General features: G+C 46.0%; 6 protein-coding genes across 6 annotated transcripts; 4 read left to right on the forward strand and 2 right to left on the reverse strand.

Annotated features, from left to right (window-relative positions):
* The first annotated feature begins 2822 nt into the window (after positions 1 to 2822).
* POJ06DRAFT_296056 (glycoside hydrolase superfamily) lies at positions 2823 to 4985 on the forward strand. The gene is made up of 2 exons (XM_056190530.1): positions 2823 to 3632; positions 3685 to 4985. Exons 1-2 carry the CDS (start codon positions 3158 to 3160, stop codon positions 4938 to 4940), a joined length of 1731 nt encoding a protein of 576 aa, XP_056042431.1. The 5' UTR covers positions 2823 to 3157; the 3' UTR covers positions 4941 to 4985.
* A 1183-nt stretch (positions 4986 to 6168) lies between these two features.
* POJ06DRAFT_255656 (uncharacterized protein) lies at positions 6169 to 6857 on the reverse strand. Its single transcript, XM_056187916.1, has 2 exons — positions 6689 to 6857; positions 6169 to 6668 (listed from the first exon to the last, which is right to left on the reverse strand). The coding sequence occupies exons 1-2, from the start codon at positions 6743 to 6745 to the stop codon at positions 6528 to 6530; spliced, it is 198 nt and encodes a 65-aa protein (XP_056042432.1). The 5' UTR covers positions 6746 to 6857; the 3' UTR covers positions 6169 to 6527.
* Positions 6858 to 7188: 331 nt separating this feature from the next.
* Positions 7189 to 8096, reverse strand: POJ06DRAFT_282161 (major facilitator superfamily domain-containing protein; the record flags this gene model as incomplete). The annotated part of the gene is made up of 2 exons (XM_056190001.1): positions 7189 to 7486; positions 7603 to 8096. The coding sequence occupies 2 exons, from the start codon at positions 8094 to 8096 to the stop codon at positions 7189 to 7191; spliced, it is 792 nt and encodes a 263-aa protein (XP_056042433.1).
* A 1434-nt stretch (positions 8097 to 9530) lies between these two features.
* Positions 9531 to 9864, forward strand: POJ06DRAFT_255657 (uncharacterized protein). The gene has a single exon (XM_056187917.1). It carries the CDS (start codon positions 9588 to 9590, stop codon positions 9750 to 9752), a length of 165 nt encoding a protein of 54 aa, XP_056042434.1. The 5' UTR covers positions 9531 to 9587; the 3' UTR covers positions 9753 to 9864.
* A 3291-nt stretch (positions 9865 to 13155) lies between these two features.
* On the forward strand, positions 13156 to 15124 carry POJ06DRAFT_291328 (general substrate transporter; the record flags this gene model as incomplete). Its single annotated transcript, XM_056190366.1, has 2 exons — positions 13156 to 13209; positions 13385 to 15124. 2 exons carry the CDS (start codon positions 13156 to 13158, stop codon positions 14972 to 14974), a joined length of 1644 nt encoding a protein of 547 aa, XP_056042435.1. The 3' UTR covers positions 14975 to 15124.
* A 3547-nt stretch (positions 15125 to 18671) lies between these two features.
* POJ06DRAFT_238907 (uncharacterized protein) lies at positions 18672 to 19128 on the forward strand (the record flags this gene model as incomplete). Its single annotated transcript, XM_056186017.1, has 3 exons — positions 18672 to 18742; positions 18782 to 18824; positions 18883 to 19128. 3 exons carry the CDS (start codon positions 18672 to 18674, stop codon positions 19126 to 19128), a joined length of 360 nt encoding a protein of 119 aa, XP_056042436.1.
* Positions 19129 to 21757: the final 2629 nt, after the last annotated feature.

Below are 21757 nucleotides of genomic sequence, written 5' to 3' on the forward strand. Positions count from 1 at the left end.
ACCAATGCCGCGGAATGAAGCTAGTCATTCGGCTATCTCAGAACACAGCAACCACAAGATCAGAGCTCATGATCTTGTGAAGTGGAGTCACGGCAGAGCCGCTAACCAGATCGGGCAGGAAAGTGGAGAGTGGCCAGCTCTTCACCAACCTAACTCTAGGATCAACCAATCTCCAGTGACCAGAAAAGCGGGGTAGCTCTACCTCGGAAGAAACCGAGAAAGAGTCCCACCACACTGGAAGTGGAGACTGATCTACCCCCGAAAACACCGATCTCTCACAATTCGCACGTTTAGATCACACCGCACAAGCCGTCACATACTGTCACTGTCACACGCGGCATTATCACGGAGGTCTAACCTTGCCGCTGATGTATTTCGTGACACATTTTCGTTTCTTAACGTTGCTACATTCTCTATCACCATTTTCCATAGTTGTAAAGTAGAGCTCGAGTTCCGCGTTGGTTCTCTTCGAAACAGAATCCAAGTCAGAGCCTGTACCTTTAGCCGTCGAATTGTATGCCTTTGGTGAAGTCATGATGATTTTGTTGAAGCGTTGAAAAAGAAAAATCGTCAGACCGGATGAAATTGAAGAAATCCTTGCCGAGAAATAAAGGGGTAATTGAGAGTGTACTTTGCACTGGCCTTTTACATTCGACGGACTGTGTCAGACGATCATTCAAAAACGCGCGTTTACGCCTGACGGACGCGATTGCGGACACGAGATAGCGAATTCAGTGTGGCGATCCATTCCATCCATTCCACGGAGGGGTTCCGTGGAATGGAAGTGGACGCTAAGGGGCAATTTCGCAATGGAATGGATCCACGGAGGGTATCAGTGGAGTGGATGGACAGTGGAATGGAGGAATGGATACATTCAAGCTCACTATCTAGTATCTACACCTCGATAACCTCGTTAGCCCGTTGAAACCCACTCTCCTCCCTCCTGACCACCCGTCAACTCCTTCTATTCCTTCAGCGACCTCTCATGCGACTCTGGCATCCGTAGAAGGTGGTCGTTACTTTGAATAAGACTAGCCTTTTGCCATGAGCGCAGAACCTGCACAATACCTATTGTATTGGCCTCCAGACGATTGCGCAAAGGGTTTAACATTCCACCGCAAGAGGAGAACAATCTCTCGACATCTGCGCTCATGGGTGGAACGGAGAGAACGTCAAGGGCCATTCGAGCTAACCGGGGATAAAGGCTTCGTTTCTCGTGCCAATATGATAACGGATCAACAACATCCTGGTCCGAGTTCAGGTGCAAACGTTGCCACTCCTCGTACTCGTCTATTGTAGGGTACACCTGTTGAGAAAGCAGTGGTGTCTGGCGACTTTCTTCACGATTTTTGTTAAATTTCATATGGAAGACCTTCCGCCGTTTGACATCTAACGGCAAGCTGTGTACAGAAGAGATGCTAAGATGCCTGTATTCTGAGTCCCATAATTCCTGAACGAGTTTCTTTGCTTTATCAATCCACGAAGTTTCACTGGCCCACCAATTCTCGAAGTATGGCCATCGATACGCAGGATGAAGGGCAACAGCAGCATAATAAACAGACGTCTCATCTAACTTTAAGGTAACTGAAGGCGCATTTTCAGTCGTCTCGCTGTCAGATTTGTATGTTTCTGCCATATTGATGCCTTACAGTAAGATTGTTTACTCGTAAAGATACAAGAAGTACTACGTAGACGCGTGCTGGAGCGCGTCCCAGGGGTAGCCCCTGCCTTCAAAACCCGAACCCCTAAAATCCTGTCCATTCGTCCATTCATCCATTCCACGCCTATTTTAAATGGATGGATGGATTACGTAACAGCAGGCAGATGGGATGGATGGAAATGGAGGTCAGAAATGGAGGTCACGGACCTCCATTTCCATCCATCCATTCCATTTGAATAAATCAGTGGAGTGGATCGCCACACTGAGCGAATTGCGCCATATCCCATTCAGCTTTAGTCCGTATAACGCATAAACGCATGCTTTTTAACCGGACAATGACCAAATGTTCATTACTTTAAACTGTTACTAAACTTGCACTTGCTCGACGTCCGTAGTGAAGTTTTCCTATTACAGACGAAGTGAAGTGAAGTCAGGCTTGAGTCGACTCGTGGAATCCCAAGCAGAGCCAAGTCTGCCGGAGCAGAGTCCAAGTGAAGTCGACTTGAGTGACTTGAGTCAACTTGAACTCGAAATGACCCAACCCTAGCTAAAAAGCGGGGTACTCCCCCAGCGGTGAAACCTCGGACAAACCTCCACCCCGGAAGTCTCCACTGAGTAAAGGAGTCTACCACACACTGGTAGTGAAGACTGATCCACCTCAGAGAATGACGATCTCTCACATATAATAATAACATCTCATATCAAACGTTGTTGTTCAGATATCGAGTTGTAGAACTTCGCATTTACTATGAGTTTTGGGCTCGCTTGCTTGTGGTTTACGTTATATGTAACATATACATATATATAAACCGTTGTCTAGAACTCAACGGAGAACAAGATACAACAAAGCAATTTAGAGAGTGCTTTATGGACTTCTTAGTTGAGTTGGGACGGGCCACAACGGGAATTCGTGGTATTGGGATATGATTGAAAATTGTTTGTTTAGTTACACGTTGCATTTATGTTTTTCGACCAGTTGCATTTGGCGTCGGACACACTGCCATATAACTGCACATTATTCCGTTTTAGGCATGTAGGCTTCCTAAACCTAATAACACGCTAAGTTTTAAGTAAGAAGGCAGGGTAACAACTGGCGGCCATAATTTTGTTGTCCCATAGTTAAGGTCCACCGTACCCGCGAATTTCATTATACCACAATATTCTCAATTTGAACTGCCACATGAAATAAATAGTGGAAGCTTTATGGATCATTTGATCTACAATCTATTTTAATTTTGGTCCGAATTTCTTAAAGGTGGTGGCGTTATTATGTTTTGATTGCTGCCAATATACATTGTGGGGACTAGTCTGGATGCAACAATAATACCTTGCCAAATTAACCGCAATGGCGGCGCTGGCAAGAGACCGAAGAAGCTCCGCTTCGAGAGACCCCGGAATCTCTGCTCCCTGCCCAGGTCAAGATATAAAAGCTGACCCCGGACCATTTTTTGACTGTGGCAACCAAATAATTGCCGATATATTACGTGCGAATAGACAATGTCGATCACAGAAGATTTAGCGGTTCACCGGACTTGGTGGAAAGAGTCTAATGTTTATCAAATCTACCCAGCATCCTTCAAGGACTCCAACGGCGACGGCATCGGAGACATCCCTGGAATTGTGTCTGAGCTAGATTATATCGCTGGTCTTGGTGTCGACATCGTTTGGTTGTGCCCGTGCTACAAGTCGCCCCAGGTTGACATGGGTTACGATATTTCTGACTACAAAGATATTCACGAGCAATACGGCACTCTCAGCGACATTGACGATCTTATCAGTGGCCTTCACAAACGTAGTCTGAAGCTGGTCATGGACCTTGTCGTCAACCACACATCAGATAAGCATCAGTGGTTCCAATCGGCTATTTCGTCGAAGAACAGCCCGTATCGTGACTGGTATATATGGAAGAATCCAAAATATGCCGCCGATGGATCGCGTCTGCCACCTAACAACTGGTCAGCAGCTTTTGGAGGTAAGGCTACTTAAATGTGCGCGATTTCCCTCGCTCTAACACTGAACGCCAGGCAGTGCATGGGAGTACGATGAAAAGAGCGACGAGTACTATCTTCATCTGTACGCCAAAGAACAGCCCGATCTAAATTGGGAAAATCCAAAAGTGCGGGAGGCGGTGCACGATATTGTGCGTTTCTGGCTCGACAGGGGCGTCGATGGATTTCGTCTGGATGTTATAAACCAAATCAGCAAGGATCCCGCCATGCCGGATGCGCCTATTACCAATCCCGCAGCGAAATACCAGACAGGGAATATGTTCTATTCGTCTGGTCCCCGTCTCCATGAGTATCTTCAAGGTCTAGGAAAAATCCTGAAAGAATACAATGCATTCAGCGTTGGTGAGATGCCAGGAGTGTACGACCCAACTGAGATAATTAAGGCCGTTGGCTTCGAACGTAACGAACTTAACATGATTATCCAGTTTGAGATTGTCAACCTTGACATTGGTTCTACCGGCAGATTCACTCCGCGGACCTGGGCACTGACGGAACTCAAGGAAATCGTCAACAAGTGGGAAACATTCATGCAGGTGAATGATGGCTGGAACGCAATTTATCTAGAGAATCACGACCAGGCCAGGTCTGTCTCCCGATTCGCCTCCGACGCGCCAAATGTTCGCAGGGTCGCCGCACAAATGTTAGCGACCTTCTTGGGATTCCAATCCGGTACCATCTTTGTTTACCAAGGGCAAGAGCTGGGCCTGGCAAATGTGCCGAAAACATGGGGCGTCGCCAAGTACCGCGATATCGAATCACTTAACAATTACGCGGAAAACGTTGCCGCCGGAGCATCGCAAGAGGTTCTTGCCAGTATTCTTTCTGAAATGCAAAAAAAAGCACGCGACAATGCTAGAACTCCAATGCAGTGGGACGAGACTACTTATGCTGGATTCAGTTCGGTCGTACCCTGGATGGACGTCAACGAGGACTACCAAGAGTGGAATGCTAAGGCGCAAGTAAACGATGCCTCCAGTGTGTACGCTTATTGGCAATCCGTATTTCGTCTACGAAAAGAGTTTAAAGACATCCTGGTGTACGGCACATTTAGCCTTGTGGATGCGTTAAACGAGAATGTTTTTGCATACAAGCGCACGTATGGTTCTAGTGACGCGCTGATCGTCACATTGTTTAAAGATACTGAGACCAAATGGGCTGTTCCCGAAGAGTATCTTAAACCAGGTAAGATCTTGTTGTCAAACTATGATAGAATCGATATAGCTGGAGAGATTGTGTTACGACCATTTGAGGCATTTGTCTTGCTGCTTTAAAGGATATACCTACATTTTGGTTATATAGAAATAAACAATTAGTGTCTTCCATATCCAAACCCAATCGTCCAGATGCCAGTGATATTTAACAGGGGTATTCAGACCCAGTCGATCATATACGGTTTGTAACTGTTGGAAGATCCACAAAGTAGAATCCTCCCTGTCATCGCTAAGAAAGGAACTGCCAACGGCAAAGGTGCGATTTATGGAAGCCAAACCGTTGGTATTAACAAATGGTAGCCGAAAGCGGTTGGTCTTATACGTGCTATCCATAAGAAGGACCTCAGAATGATGGCGAAGCAACTCAATCGCCCATTTGTGAATAAACATCAGTCGAGTAACCCGTTGATTAGAATCACGTTGGTTGAAGGAGATATAATCCGAATCCTCGTCAAGCTGGAACGGTAACGCTTGTATGGGAGACAATCAGTTGAGATCATTTCGCTTGACAACTGTTCGGAGATTATGCACATCTCGTCGCGTAACAGATATGTCCGGATGTATTTGACAAAGAGTTCAGGGTGCCTCTAGCTCCAATCCCCACTTTCATCTGATGAAATTAACGATATGGATTGATAGAGCACAGTGAAAGAAAAGTTCGATTAGAACCTTATGGAAGGGGTTGTTGGATTTCCGTAGATTGAGTTCTGTGATCAACTCTCGTATCCAAGGTAATTTGACCTCTATATATGCACATGAATACATATGATTTGTGTCTAATCCTCAACAAGAAGTGATTCTTCACATGAGGTTATTCTCAAGTCTTTATTCTCAAGTCTTTCATGTCAGGATAGCCTACTCAACTTCGGTGAAACCCCTCAGACTATTCTTCTTTTAGGAGGATCAGCTCATTTGTCATACGTAATTGTGAAACAATCTCATATGAGAATTACTTATGTGTCATACGACAACCCTTGATGAAGTAACATGAGGAGGACTGTAAATGTCAAGTTTCTCGTTGGGTACGGGCTATTATCAGTAACGATAACACCTTTGATCATGCGTGAGTGGCATGTGCACAAGCTATATATATTTAGCTTTTCATGAGCCCAGTTCCGCACTTCACAACTATTTACTCTCTTGACGTGACCTTCTCTTTTTAGTGTTACCCACATGCCTTAGCATGAACCTTATCGCTGGCACATTTTATCTACCTATTCCAAAGTTGTAGTTTTTTTTTCACATTTTCTACTGAACTGCTGTTTAATATACCTTTATTACGGTGATCTGCAAGGGTATATTACTACATGCACGTTACAATTTGGTTAACTTGAATGGGCACAGCAAGTTGTATATGGTGCGAGCAAGGCAGAAGGTATCGAATCGGATTCCGGTGGCGCAATTGCACTTTTCCAGAGCTTCAGGCTCCTCCTGCCCGTGAACTTTCTTCATCACCTGGGCATGTATCAACTCCAACGCAGATCGAGAGATAGAGCATCGACGTTTCGGCCTGCGTCCTGATATCGTAACGGACAATGATGTTTTCAATTGAGTTTGAGCACACCGAGTTGATCTGACGGCTGACTGTTCCTGTGGTTCAACTTTTGGCCCGCATAAAGCGTCGCGGCAGATGAACCTAAAGCACCTTCAAAGCACTGCGACTTCCTCAACTCGAGAAGACGTGCTGATCCCAAAGTTCGGATAGCGCGATATGCATAATTCGGTCCAGCGTTCTGCGGTTCCGCCTATCCACCATTGGTTGATGAAGAGACAGAGCTGGTTGAACGACTTGTGTACACCCCGGCCACGGCTGTCATGAGTGCCTTATCTGCGTCTGTAATTACAACGGCCAGGCGTGTTTCCATGAAACGATTTCCTCTCTCGCAATTGTTAACTTCATCTTGTGCTCCTATACTCTCTGCTTACTCAATTGTCGCAAAACCCGGATATACGAATCGCTTTTTTCGTTCGTGACGAAGCATAATGCTACTTATGGGATAGACCACCCCTAACCTTAGCCTACGATGGCGTTGTCATTTTCAGATTCCCAGGCAAGCACTAGTGTTCGAAAACGCCGCGTTTGTGAGACGTCTTCCCGTTTGCGTGCTCATTGGCCTACGCTACACTACTTACATTACACGATTTGTAAGTATTTTTCTTACTTTCGGGGTTGCCTCCGATACCTGTATACGATGGATAGCTATTGTTCTTGTTTGATTGTTTGCCCGGCTGCCTGTACAGGGTTCGATGAGGAGCACAAACATGATACACATGCCCCTAAGGTATAATGTGCGACGAACTGCAAAAGTCATAAGATCCATGAAAATATCGTTCCGATAATTCCAATGCTACTCTGAATGAGAGTAAAGTTGAATGATTGAGTTGTCGGCAACCCCGCTTGTTCATAAAAATAAGTCGAGTAACCTATAAGAGCAGTTCCACAAAAGGCCTGGGTAAACCACACGACAGACGCGATCTCAGTCCTTCGAAGATCGGTCCTTTTGAGACAGTCCAGAAAAGATGTACCTTCAGCAGCTTTACGCTCAAGTTCGTTAGTGTAAAACATCATTGCGACTTTTTGTTCAGTGTTGGAGTCCGAACGGGTGCTTGTGACAAGTCGATCGATAGTTTTGGCCGCTTCTTCAGTTCGACCATGGAGGAGCAGCCACCACGGAGATTCTGGGGCAAACCACACGCCAATTATAGGGGTATTGGCCAAAACCACTGGACGGCATAGCAGCCTCTGTAAGCCCATACGCCGTTCACTGAGAGCTTGAGTCTGAGAACAGCAGACGCTAGTAGTTGGCCTATTACCCAGCAGAGGTTGACATACGACGTTAGACCACAGAGAACATAGGCGGCTTGCAATGTCTGGATGTTGGGAGCGAAGAACTGAATGAAGATAAAGGCAATAATAGCCAGGAGCGCAGAGATCATAGTCTTGCGGTATCCAAATCTCTCGGACGCGTAGCCAGCGTAGAATAATCTAACGATTTCTCCCACCTGGGCACCATTAGATAATCCGGCTTGCCAAGCTGCGGATATTGAGTAGGTGCCATCTGGTTGGAGTGTACCAAACTTTTGAACAAAGGAAGGAAACCCATAGAAGGATCCGAGAAGGATCGTATCGTATCCCTCCATGGTGATTGCAGCGGAAAGTAGGATAGACCACGCGACAGCTTTTGGATAAATCTTAAATGCTTCGCGAGGAGTCATCTGGTGTTCGAATGCTGTGGCATCTTTGGCCTCAACTAGCAAGTCCGGATTCGAGTTTTGTTGAGCGACAACCGGACGAAGAGCAGTCGGCTCGACGCCAGCCTCAGGAGAATAGTCGCGTTCGGTCTTGGAGTACAGTTTGCTGGAGCCAGAAATGATTTTAGCGAAATCAAGTCTGGGGAGCAGGCGGGATGTCAAATTATATATCTGAGACCCCGTCAATCAAAGCCGGTTTAGCGGCGAAACTACCCCGCAAATTGCTATCTGCGGCTCGTCACCAAGGTTGGGGGCGGCCACAGGGCCTGCCAATCGAAGGTGGAAAAAGTTACTGAGAGATTAGAATAGTGAAATCTGTCGGTGGCCAGCCATGGAACAAGACTAGATAGAGACTAGTAAAAATGTGGGGAATGTGGAGTGACTGCCTCGACCAGGGTGGCGTGACACGAGGTCCAATGAAGTTGGCCTGTGCGCAACCCTCATGTCGCGAAGTAGCTCCGAGATTCACCCGATTGGCTCAATACAAACATCATGGGAAATCGGCAATGATAATGTTTCTGGCCATCGTGAAGGAAATTGTTTTTGGTACTTCCTTGGGCATAAACCACTGTTTCAAGATGAAATAGAATTCGCCGATCCATTGCCGACAATAATTCTCGTCGGGTGTATTTCGGCGCTGGGGGGAGCAGCTAGGCCGCAGGATTCATACCTACGTAAGGTATTATTGTCAATATCGCATGTTTTACAAAGATTTTGTGCCTTCGACTAACTGACCAGTGGTGCAGTTGACACTAACAAACAACAAAAACCAGCAGTAATTTAGCATTAGCGCACGTCCAAGCTCGATTGTATTCGAACTGCACGAGCTTCAATCCCTTTCTGCGGGGAAACTGTCAGGTCTGCGCGACAATTTTGTGCTAGAAACCATCACGAGAAAAGTCCGCAGGTCCATAATTTTGGCCTTCCCGGGATACTGGCACTGTTCCGGTGATCCAAACTCTTCACGTGGACATGGCAAATAGAATATGCTGCCGATCTCTGCCCTGCGTTTGAGCGCATATCTGCCGTCAAGACATCGAATAACCTGACAGGATGTATAAGGCATATTTGGACCTTCCAATCGCTTGAACCGTACCGATAAGAATTAGAAGACGGTCGGGTTATGGTCCCAAAACTAACAAAATCACTGCCCCACTTTTACTCCAAGTAAATTGTATTTCAAGCGCTCGAGTCGAAAGTAAGACATATACTAATTAGGCTTTTGTCCTTTGGCGAGAGGAAAGAGGAGATGGCGTCCACGTAGAGAAAATCGTGGAAGATGCTGCTTGCTTGCTGCGCCGATGATTCTCCGTTCCGGATGGTTATTGCGTGTGTCAAATGTCAAATGGTGTAACTTCGCGCAAATAGGGACGAGCCGACCCCCCCCCCCTCCCTCCCCTTTTCCCGGCAGATCATCACCCCCACCGTAGGATGTCTTTTGTCGAATGCTGAATCATGGCGTTCACCGTCGTCGCCGCGGATACTTCGGCCGTCAAACTTGACCATTGCTCTACCCGCGCTAGCTCCGCAGTCATGTTCACTCATCGTAACTGGGCGCTCACCGAACTCAAGGCAATTGTCGACAAGTGGCAGTCATTCATGAAAACGAACGACGGCTAGAACGCGATTTACCTCGAAAATTATGACCAGGCTAATCTGTTTCCCGGTTCGTATCCGATGACCAAGCGTGCGCAAGGTTGCACAAAAATGCTGGCTACTTGCCTGGGGTAGTCTGGCGCGATCTTCATATAGCAGGGTCGAGAGCTCGGTCTTGCTAATGTACCAAAAGAGGGGGGGGGGTCGAGGAGTATCGCGATCTCGAATACTTACTTAGTACCAAGGACTGGCTGCCACTGGGGAATCAAGAAGTTCTTGACGGTGTTCTTACTGAAATTGCAGAAGAAGGCGCGAGATAACGCGCGCACATCGATGCAATGGGACGCGTCTGAGAACGCTGGTTTTAGTACCGTCACTCCGTGGATGGACATCAATGAGGACTTCAGAAAATTACATTACACGCCGAATCTCAGGTGAATGATCCCTCTAGCGTGTACGCATACTGGCAATCAGTTTCCGGCTACGTCGCGAGTTCAAAGATGTTCTTGTGTATGGCAAATTCGGTATGCATACAAGCGCGTGTATGGATCCATTGAAGCGCTGATCGTCACTTCATTCAAGGATTCTCCAGTGAGTGAATTGTACCAGAAGAGTATGTTGTGCCGGGAAAGATTCTGTTAACCAATAATGATAGAAGTGAGATAAGTGGAAAGATTGTATTGCTCCCATTCGAGTCTTTTGTCTATTTGATTCAGTAGATCTCACATATATACTGTCACAAGGCTGGGCTGGATCTAGGCTAGAAGGACGCTTACGGGCAAGGCAAGCCAAGGCGTGCAAGCAGGGAACAAAATATATTCAACTAGAAGACAGGATCCTTTCCCTGGCCTGGCAGTGAGTAGGAGTACCTCCTTTTATAACTGCCATGCCATCCGTTTGTAGAACAAGAACTAGAACAAACAACAATGCGTAACTCTGGATGCAATTGTAATTAAGTGGGGAAAAGCCCTATGGTGCGGCTCCGTCGCTACTCCGATACCGGCCAGGGCTCTTTTCATCACACTCGTGAGTCAACGAGGATTTTAATTGCACAGAGGAGCTGATATTATCTCAACAACTAGACTGCAGTCTTCAAGAATCAATGCTCTCACGGGACCGGAGGAGTGGTAATAATGATGTTGGTGTGTATTAGTGATAGTATTTCTTCATTCTCCAGGTGTACGAACGGACCAAAGAATCAATGGTGCGATTATCCACGTCAACTACTTTTGGAACAACGGCTTGCGTCAGATGATCATATACGCCTGGCGTCAATGGAGAGTCAGTAACGCCTTTATTGTTCTTCTTCCTTGACAGCGGGACCTCGCTTGCCACGGTTCGTTCCTTGTTTGGCAACAGGGGGAGCTTCAGGTCCGGCTCTCGAAGTGTCTGAAGCTCTCGAACTTTCAGGACTGTGACGCGCGCCAGCAGATGAGTTACTTTCTTCTTGCTGATATGCTCGCTAAACCCTCTCTGTATCCAGGAACCTGAACCAGGGTTTAGAATTATATTACTTCAAAATTTTGCCAACATCCACCACACATTCGTGAGGACCAGTTGCACCCTCAGCTTCTCCAGATTTAATGATCTCGATATGGAATCTCATTGGAAGAGATACAGTAAACCCTCGATATAACGAATTAATTCAGCCAAGACTTTCAGTTCGTTATATCGAGCTTTTCGTTATATCAAGGAACACTGCTCTTTCTAATTTAACTCTAAAACTATGCTCTAATATCCTTCTGCTGCTGTCCCCCCAGCTTTCTAGCATTTAGAATTCGCTCATGTTTAAGAAGGTCTTTAATAAAAGCCTGATTTCCTTCATGCTGCTGCTCTTCATGAAGACGAAGCTTATATAGCGCCTCGATTGCCTCACCGACCGAAATTTTCGGAAGGACCTCAATCTCTTCATCTGATTCCTCCTCAATTTCGGGTCCAAATTGAGCAAGAATTTGCTCGTCAATATGTTCAAGATCATCCTGAACGGTCTCATCGGCAGGATTTAGAAAGTTATTAATATCCATAACATCTCCTATATAGTTAGATTCCCGAAGTTGGGCAAGACCGTTTGATATATCTGTAATAGCCGGCTCCGGAGAATCTGCAACTTCTTCTACGTTGCACAACGCTTTTTGGAAGCAACGGATAATAGTATCCGGTGACATGTCCCTTTCCCAAGCTTGAATGCCCCAGCGGAGCGCCTTTAGGACATTCATGCTATTAACCGGATCTTTTCCTACTTCATATTCACTGAGCATATAATGAATCCATTGTCGCTTCCAATAAGCTTTCCATGTGCGGATAATCCCTTGATCAAGAGGCTGATATCTGCTTGTTGCATTTGGCGGAAGCCAGATAATCAAGATATTGCATAAAGGATAGCAACTCGTGTTGATGTTGTGAACAGCGGCTTCATGCGCTGAGAAATTATCCATGAGAAGCGCCACCTTTCGACCAACCATTTTCGAATCGAACCAGCGAAGCCATTCCTCCATAATAACTGTTGTCATCCAAGCATTGCGATTATGCCGCCAAATCATATTTAAATTGTGAATGTTGATACCCGCAGCTCTAAAAGCACGGGGAGTCTTAGCAGTTCCAATATACCAGGTTGGCATAAGCTCCGATCCATCTGCATTGCAGCATATATGAGCAGTTATTCTTGCTTTTTCCTTTTTTCTTCCAGGAAGGCTTCGTGTTGAAAGACTTTTATCAGGTACTCGCTTCCAATAAAGAGACGTCTCGTCGCAATTAAACTGATCCCTAAGGCTATACGCGCTTAACGCCTGTCGAACTTCAATCATCTGCTCAGCACTCTGTTGCTTTACACTTCCATCTTCTCCATATTGTGTGAGACTCCTAATAGATCGTCTGGTCTGAAAATTGTGTAACCAGCCATTACTGAGTGTAGGCATCTCCTTCCCTTCGTAAGCGGGAAGATTTTTCCAAAAGAACAGTGCTTTTTCCTTTATAATCTCTCCAGTTATTATTATGTGGCCCTCTGCTCGCTGTATCCATGCATATAAGGCAGCTTCTAGCTCAGGCCAAAGTTCACGTCGAAAACGTTTTGCATCCGGCGCCGGGGCTCGATCACTCGATGACTGGTCAAGGTGACTATACCGAGAAGAAAGGATTTCAGACACTGAAGAAGATGAGATATTCCGATTATAGGTATCCTTGAACCATTGTTGGAGATCGTGGTTGCTTGCATTAGGTCGATGTGGGCGTTGTCGGGCGAATCTCGGAGTTACTTCGCGACACCCTTGTGCCTCAGCCAAGAACTCATGTGACATATGTCACGCCGCCGCCCGCGCCGAGTGCAGTCGATCACGGCCCATCTCCCGGACAACTCTTTCGCGAAGTTAGGTTCGCCCGCATTCTAGTCTCAGTGTGCCTTTTTTTCTCATTGTGGCAAAATCAGATCACAATGCGGGGTAACTTCCCCGCTAAATTATCATTGGATAATTTTACCTGGGGACTGGTTTTGGACGGCTGTCGGACTTACATATAAGATTTCCCGACCACCTACTTGCTTCGCCAAAGTCGCTGCACCTCTCTCCAGTACAATGCACTTCACCAAGACAGAAGACCATTCCAACGTGGATGTCGCTCAGCCGGCTGCCCTGCAACCCGTTGTCACTCAAAACCTCAATCAGGACTTGCTAGTTGAGGCCAAAGATGCCACAGCATTCGAACGCCAGATGACTCTTCGGCAGGCACTTAAGATCTATCCAAAAGCTGTCGCATGGTCTATCGTACTTTCCAGTGCAATTATCATGGAAGGATACGATACTCTCCTTCTTGGATCATTCTACGCGTTTCCAGCCTTTAACGAAAAGTTTGGTACACTCCAGCCAGATGGCTCCTACGTAATATCCGCAGCCTGGCAGTCCGGATTATCTAATGGTGGACAGGTCGGACAAATCTGCGGATTATACTTCGCAGGCTACGCCGCCGACAGATTTGGATACCGCAAGACTATGATCGCTGCGCTAATCGCTATCGCTGCTTTTGTATTCATTCAGTTCTTCGCTCCCAATGTGCAGACATTGCTGGCTGGCTATATTCTCTGTGGTTTGCCATGGGGTGCTTTCCAAACAATAACTTGTGCTTATGCGGCCGAGGTGTGTCCAATTGCACTTCGTGGTTATCTCACCACCTACGTCAATTTGTGCTGGGTCATTGGCTCGTTTATCGCAGCTGGAATTGTGCGAGGTATGCTGGGTGTCCAGGGCGAGTGGGGGTATAGAGCTTGTTATGCAATTCAGTGGTTCTGGCCTATTCCTATAGTCATAGGCGTCATCTTTGCTCCGGAATCGCCATGGTGGCTCGTCCGTCACGACAGGATTGAGGAAGCTACGAAAGCCATTGAGTCTCTTACTACGAAAGGCGCCGACACGAACTTTAACTCAGAACAAGCGGTGGCTATGATGATCCACACCAACGAGATGGAGAAAAAAGTTTCCGTCGGAACATCATATTTTGACTGCCTGAAGCACACCGATTTGAGGCGGACAGAGATCGCAGTAGTTACTTGGCTCACGCAGACTTTCTGCGGTTCATCACTTATGGGTTACTCCACATACTTCTATCAGCAAGCAGGTTTATCCACTACGCAATCGTTCAATTTTACTCTCATTCAATTTGCTCTCGGAGGATTGGGAACAATGTTCTCGTGGTTGCTCATGACATACTTTGGTCGTCGTACCCTGTATCTTGGCGGCTTAGGCAGCATGTTCGTTTTACTTATCGTCGTCGGTGTTATCTCTGTTACACCGGCTGCCGAGGGTGGTGGCCAATGGGCAATTGGCTCCATGCTTCTCATATTCACTGTCGCGTACGACTGCACTGTCGGCCCTGTCTGCTATTCAATTGTTGCAGAAATTCCGTCTACGAGGCTCCGTTCCAAAACAATCGTCATTGCGCGAAATGCGTACAACATTGGCGGCATCATCAACAATATTATTACACCGTACATGCTCAACCCTACCGCGTGGAACTGGAAAGCTAAAACCGGATTTTTCTGGGCTGGAATCAATGCGTTGTTCATCTTGTGGACCTATTTCAGACTGCCAGAACCGAAAGGACTGGCATATAGTGAGCTTGATATTCTGTTTGAGCGAAAGATTAGTGCGAGAAAGTTTACGTCCACCCGTGTCGATCCATTTAATGGGACTACTTCTGCGCTGGATACGCCGAAGGGCGCGGAAACGATGGTTGAGAATGTGGACGAAGCGAAGGCATAATTTGCAATTCGAGTGCCAAGATTTATTGTCGTGCTTTTTGTTTATTCTTGCCCAATTTGATCTGTAGTTAATTGCTACTGTGGACCTATGAGTTGATTGTCTTGTGTATTTTCCTTGTGAGACTCCTCCCGTCTTTATAAACATTTCTTATCTATGTCGAGGGCTGCACCCTCATTTAACTCTAATCTATGTTTCACAATATCTTTCCTTATCCTTATAAAAGGTGTTTTCTGTCTAACACAACCCCCCAGCTGCAGCCGATTCCTTCCAAGGCTGCGAACATCCTTATTCGGAGTCACTCTCTTCGTCAGGCTGGGTCGCAATCCTATGAGAGCTCTCAGGGTCGTTTCGCAGTTCTTGTGCTCTCTTCTCTTCCAGCTGTGCTGTGATATCAACCAGTCCCAGTTGGTCCACGAATTTCCGAAACGCTGTGTGAACCAACACCTTTGTTAGGCCGTCGGCAATCATTTCCCCTGACGGTGCGTACACAGCCTCAATCCTCTTATTGAATACCTCCAGCCGTAGTCAGTGATTGTGGATGTCCACATGTTGCAGCCTGGTCTGCAACTTGGTTATCTCTTCAGACCAGCCGGATCGTCTGAGCGTTGTCGCATTGGATTTTAGGTAATCAGCCGCGAAACAAATATTCCTTCTTTGGTTGCCTGTGCGAAGGCGAGGAGTTCGGCTTCTGTAGTCGATTAAGTGACTGTTGACTGCTTGTTGGCTCGCCAGCCGATGACTCCGCCAAAGAGTCTCATCACGTAGGCTTGAGAGCTCTTCCGGTCGGGGGGATAGGCAAACGAGGCGTACGCTCGCTACGAGGAAGTCGTCTTCTCCACCAAGTTGCAGAGCAAAGGATCTTGTGTTCTTCAGATAGTCAAGAACCTGATCCGCAGCATCGTGGTGTTTGGCTGAGGGGTTCATGTTGAATCGTGAAAGATTGAAGTCGCGAAGGAAATGTCTGGTCGGGTGATCACGGCAGCGTAGAGAATAGAACCAGTCTTGAGTAGAGAGTACTTTGGAGGCTTCGCCGTCAAATGGAAGGAGTTCTTCCTTCTTCATCGGGGATGTAGGCTTTTGTCCTGTTGACTCGGAGAGATTGGCAATTTTGTCGATATAGCTAATAACCAGATTAGTCTTCTTTTTCTACTGTAGTGGTTCTCCACCTGAAGGCTGATACATCCTTTGGAGTCGATTGGCCAACGAGTGTGCTGTCTCTTCTTGTGCCTTTCGGTACGCCAATACGATGTCGTTGACGTAAAAGAAAAGCAGGATCAGAGATCCAATCAACTACATCAACTACATCTTTTTTGTCAGTGTAGAGTAAGTGTATATTAATAAGCGAGACTTGAATGTAGTGTATCAACGGGCGCCTCAAATGTAGATGGTGTAAGTGTAGTTGACTTCAGTGTATGGGGTGACCCACTATGACTGTCGCCGTCCCCTCAGAAGAAGCACACCTAAGATGCTCCGCCAATTTTGAAGTCTTCTTGAGTAAAATTACCGTACTACCGTGTAAGCAGCCTCTCTGCCGTTTCCCCTGACCATTTAAATTATCTCTTCAGCAGCCAGTTCCTGCGCCTTACCAATAAGCCATGATAGCTCCTGTCTTCTGAACTCGTCATCATTGAAATGCATGCTCTCAAGCTGTCTTTTCTCCTCCGTGATTGAAAGGAACAAAGGACGAAACCATGACCTCAACACTTTACACATGCCTTTACTCCGTTGATGGACAACCATCTGCCCTGAGGCTGAGAACAGTCTTTCACACTCGGCAGACATGGATTGTATCGTGAGAAAGTCGAGAGCCATTCGAGAGAGCCGAAGTAAGAGCGATATGACAATTACGGATTAATGCGCGTGACGCGGTAGCAGAAGATTTATTAAGGTACCTTGGTTACAGCACAAATTAAGTGGGGATAGGGTATCTACGAACATTACTAACCATCAATCCTACTGTGAGCACATGATACCCATAAACATTTTACCAACTTCTCAGAACCTTATCTTATCGCGAACAAATACACTGAATACACTAAATCCATGTACACTGGATCTTCAAATGTATGTAGTGGATTAGTCAGAAACGCTCTGGTGTAGATTATTTAGTTTAGTGTAATACACCAAGTGTATCAACTCGTGTAAGTCGTGTAGTTGCTTGGGTCCCTGAGCAGGATCCCGTCTCGCGCAAAGCAACAGGGTTCTTGAGGGATGGTTCCAATCCCAGCCTTCTGGTCCGTTCTCGCTAAATATAATTAGTTACCATTCATCATAATCCATCTTCCGAACACTCGTTTTTCCGAATATTATTCGGCGAATGCCCCATTTTTGTTGGCGAATAACGATCGCTGCAATTATTCGCTCAATAATCGACGTACAAATTTTTGGTTAAAGATGTACTTGACATTAGTTTTGTGGTGTAAATAACGGACTGCTTTCCTGTTTGCTCTAACGACGGCAAAGTCGCAGAGGTGAACCTCAGCTGAATAGAATGTCGAACTTTGATTCGCTGATTGGGCAACCCTGGCGCAATGTTTCGCCGCAGTATCCCGAAGTAGTTCCGTATCGCGCCGCACAGTCAGGGCCCGGCCTGGTACTCGAAGCCCCACGTACAGCCTGCTCCAAGGCAACATGTTAGATGAAGAGTATCGCCACCTTATCCTTTCAGCGTTTCTCCCTATCCTTCTCCTCTATCTTATCCTGACACCCTAAATGGTTGCCGAAATTCCTTGTCCCTAAGCGCGCCTGGTGGGAGGAGTCTAATGTCTACCATATCTGTCCTGCCTCATTCAAGGACTCGAATGGCTATGGCGTCGGCGACATTCCAGGAATAATTTCGAAACTTGATTACATCAAGAACATCGGTGTTGACGTCGTCTGGCTTTGTCCGTGCTGCAAGTCACCTAAACCCAAAGCTGGCCCTAAAGGAGAACGGGTTCCTCGTAACAACTGGGTTTCGCATTTTGGTGGTATGTCAGTCCTCAGATTTCATGAACAAATTAAACGTCTACAGGCAGTGCATGTGAGTACGACAAAAAGAGCAACGAATACTATCTCCATCTTTTTGCCAAAGAGCAGCCTGACCTCAACTGGAAAAATCCAAAAGTCCGCGCCAGGTCCATGATATTATCCGCTTCTCGATCGCGGAGGGGACGGGTTTCGGCTGGATGCGATCAAATTTGTCATCGAAAATCTCGACTTTCCCGACGCTCCTGTGACTATTCCATCGGCAAAATTTCAGGATGCGAGGGAAGATTTGGAGAGAATATGCCGCGTTTAGTGTCTGAGAGATGGGAGCGTTAACGATCCCAAGGAGGGTATTGAGGTTCGCCGTTAGAATCGAGAAGAGTTAAATATAATTTTTCAATTTGAGACCTAAGTCGATTGACATATTTTGGTGACCCCGGCTAATCCTATAAAGAGTCATTATGGATCACTCGTCAGTTGCAACGTAGGTAATTCCCGCGCAAGTGGAAGCTTAGTGAACATAGGCGAATTGCGAACAAATGGTAAAAACATATATGTACGAGCACCACGAATAGAATGCGTTTTACTTCGAGAACCACGACCAAGGACGATCGGTATCGCGGTTTGCGTCGGATAAGCCAGAGTCTCGCATGTACGCTGCAAAAATGCCGGCTACTTTCCTCGGATACAAAGTGGAACAGTGTTCGTTTATGAAGGGCAGGAGCTTGGAATGGCTAATATGTCGACGACATGGGGTATCGACAAACTTAAGGACTTAGAATCAACCAATTTCTACAATGAGTAAGTATCAGATGTGCCTATTATGAATGTTTCGCTTAGTTCTAGAATTCTAGAATCGGGAGCTTCTGAGGAAATCCTTCAAGTAGTTATGGCCGATCTCTAGAAGAAATGTCGTGACGACTCACGCACACAAATGCTAGCACACAGATTTCAGTATCGTGCAACCGTGGATGGAAGTTATCGATGACTACAAGGAGTGGAAGGCGGCATCTTGGGTTGAAGATCTCTTCAGCGTTTACTCCTACTGCCGATCGATCCTTGATTTGCGACGTGGATATAAGGACATCTTCGTCTATGGGTTTTTCACTTTGGTAGACCCCGCAGACGAGCAGATTTTGGCATATGCCGGGCGGTATGAAGACAGGGTGGCGCTCTTAGCGAGATAGAGTCCTTGTGGACTGTGCCAGAGGACTATGCGAAGCCAGGGAAGGTTCTGTTTTTCAAATTATGGATGATTTTCACAATTCGTCCTTTTGAGGCTATCTCGTATTTGATTGATTAGCTTATATGCTCTCTAGCTAGGTATTAATAGGAAACGACTCATTGGCATGTCTCTGTATTGTAGCTGACTTTGAGACTTTAAACAATTGAAACTTAGGGTCAGGGTCTAACCCTAACCCTGGCCAGGTTCTCATCCTTATGCCTCTTTCCACTTAACCAGCTCACAATATTTCCGCAAGTCTTCTCCATTGTGAACTACCAGTATACCCATGCAGGACCGCAGTTCCAGATACAGTCACTGACATGTAGAATTCCATGTTTGACGTTCGACTTGTAGGATCAAATGATAGATATGCTCATACGATTGCACAAAATGAAAACTTGTACTTTCCAGCAGTCGAAGATCATCAGTGGTAATTTTCTCCTGAGTTGCAATGGAATATATTTTTGCCAATTCCACAAAGTTTTTCCGAACTTCTGGTGTTGTTCTTGAGTCTAGCAAAGGGTGTGAAAGTAATTGCAGAAAATCAAACCAATTCTCTGCACGATAGCTTCGGAAATTCTTGAAAATATCCAAGGGAGACCGTGGGAGAGAAGCTGGTATGTCTCTTGCGCAACTGATAATATCATGACCAAGACCCGCCAGATCCTTGAACATATTCTCCGGTGAATGACATTGTAAAGGCCGGACTCCTTTCCAGATCTCAAAAGTCCGTGGAACAACACCTTGTAGTATCAGGTGCATAATATCGGTTGGAAAGGATTCTGGCCAGTATAAAGTTGGTACGTCCAGTAACGGTGATCTACCAGAAATTTCAAACTTCTTAAAAACTGATTTCTGATTAATTTTGGAGACATCTTCTATGTCTCGCGGGAAACTTGACCATGCTTTCAGCCGCGGTCGACCTGTTGAATCCACATGCTTAACTTGGGATAAGGGCAAGTAGTTTGATCCTCCTTACTTGTAAATGAAAAAAAAATACTAACGAGAAGGGCAGTAATGAATCGGAAGTCGCATGTTGTATATAGAGAATAAGTGAGCGTGTTTTCAAGTTTGACGGGCCGCGCGCAACAGAGAGAACCCTAACCCATAGCACTCCCAGCTCAGCGCGTGATTGGAGACGGACGTGCGGGGAAACCGGCTAGAAGTCCGCTGGTCCCACCTTGCTGACTTACTGCTCCCCACACGCGCTTTTTAAATCAGCAGTATTGTGGGTACGGATTGTGGTTAAATCGTTTACAGAACCGTTGGCAAATGAACGAGGCTAACGATTGACGTTCGAAATCATTCGGTTTATTTGATTGTGTCAGGTCTATTCGTCTCGTGCAAGACGCTTGTTGCTGAGTTCAGAGTTGCTCGATGCGTCGGAGAATGTAACAGAGGAGCACTCAGAAAATTATATGCACATGCGGATCATAATGTTTCAGATAGGTAGCCGTTGTTATTACTGTACTTGTGATGAATTCTACTAACAGAGTATACTTTTCTTGCCGTTCTTTACCAGGTACCTTGGTCATTTGCGTTGCATTTTAGCAGTCTTAAGTATCGATGTGTATTGTCGTATTTGCTAACACGCTAGGGCCTAGGTTCCATTTGAATGAGCATGGCTGTTTTGCTTCGCCTTCAGCAAAGTAGACCCGTTTTGCGCTATATGTGCGCATCTGTAATCGGACTTGCATCGGTAACTTCCTTGGTAGGTGATAGTTGCTAGTGGGTGTTAACCGCTTACTGTTGTGGCTGACGTGATTGTGTCTCTTTTAGGATACGAAACCGCCCGCAGTGATTAATAATTACTGTCGTAGGCAATCTTATATCCTTTTCTAGTGATATCTCTTATACCGCTACAACCAATACATATCTTAGCTGCAGATGTGCTGTCTACTTCGAGGACCTCTACTTTCTGGTTTACTTGTTTAACCTAGCAGCGAGCTGTTGAGGTTTTGTATTTTGGCCTGTATTGCATCTCTGAAGTGATCTGAACCCGCTGACAGTGATTAATGACTACTGTTCCCAACGTCTTTTCTATGCTATCTCTCATACTGCTACAACCGATACACTATCGTTACGTACTGCAGATGTGTGGTGTACTCTAATGGCCTGTACCCTGTTTCTTCTTCAACCTAGCAGCGAGCTGTTGTGCTTTTGTTTTTCAGGTTGTGTTACGACATTTGCAGAATTTTACCACTCTGTTGCCGGTTCTGAGGTGGTGGATCCGGGGAAAGGTCAGCGTAATGGTCACCGGAAAGAGTACAGAGGGCACAGGGATTGGGAATGATTGGGTGGTCTGGTATATATACCTGCGAGATAGTACATGTCGAATTTGTGCGTCTATATGAGCAGGCATGTACTTATAGTAGATGGGTTATATATATCTGTATCTAGTTAGATATTCAATATATGTAGTTATTTATTTAGCAGATATTGCAGCACAATGTAAACCAAAACACCTGAATCAAGGAATGCGATCTGGTACATCACCTTGATGAACTTGGCACGTCAGTTTGTTGCACTAAGTACTAGTGGACTCAGTGTGTCATTGTGTTTCCGCTACTATGGCCAAAATTTTCAAGTGA

This window comes from Lipomyces tetrasporus, assembly GCF_029532465.1.
Source record: "Lipomyces tetrasporus strain NRRL Y-64009 chromosome Unknown POJ06scaffold_7, whole genome shotgun sequence".
NCBI lineage: Eukaryota > Fungi > Ascomycota > Lipomycetes > Lipomycetales > Lipomycetaceae > Lipomyces > Lipomyces tetrasporus.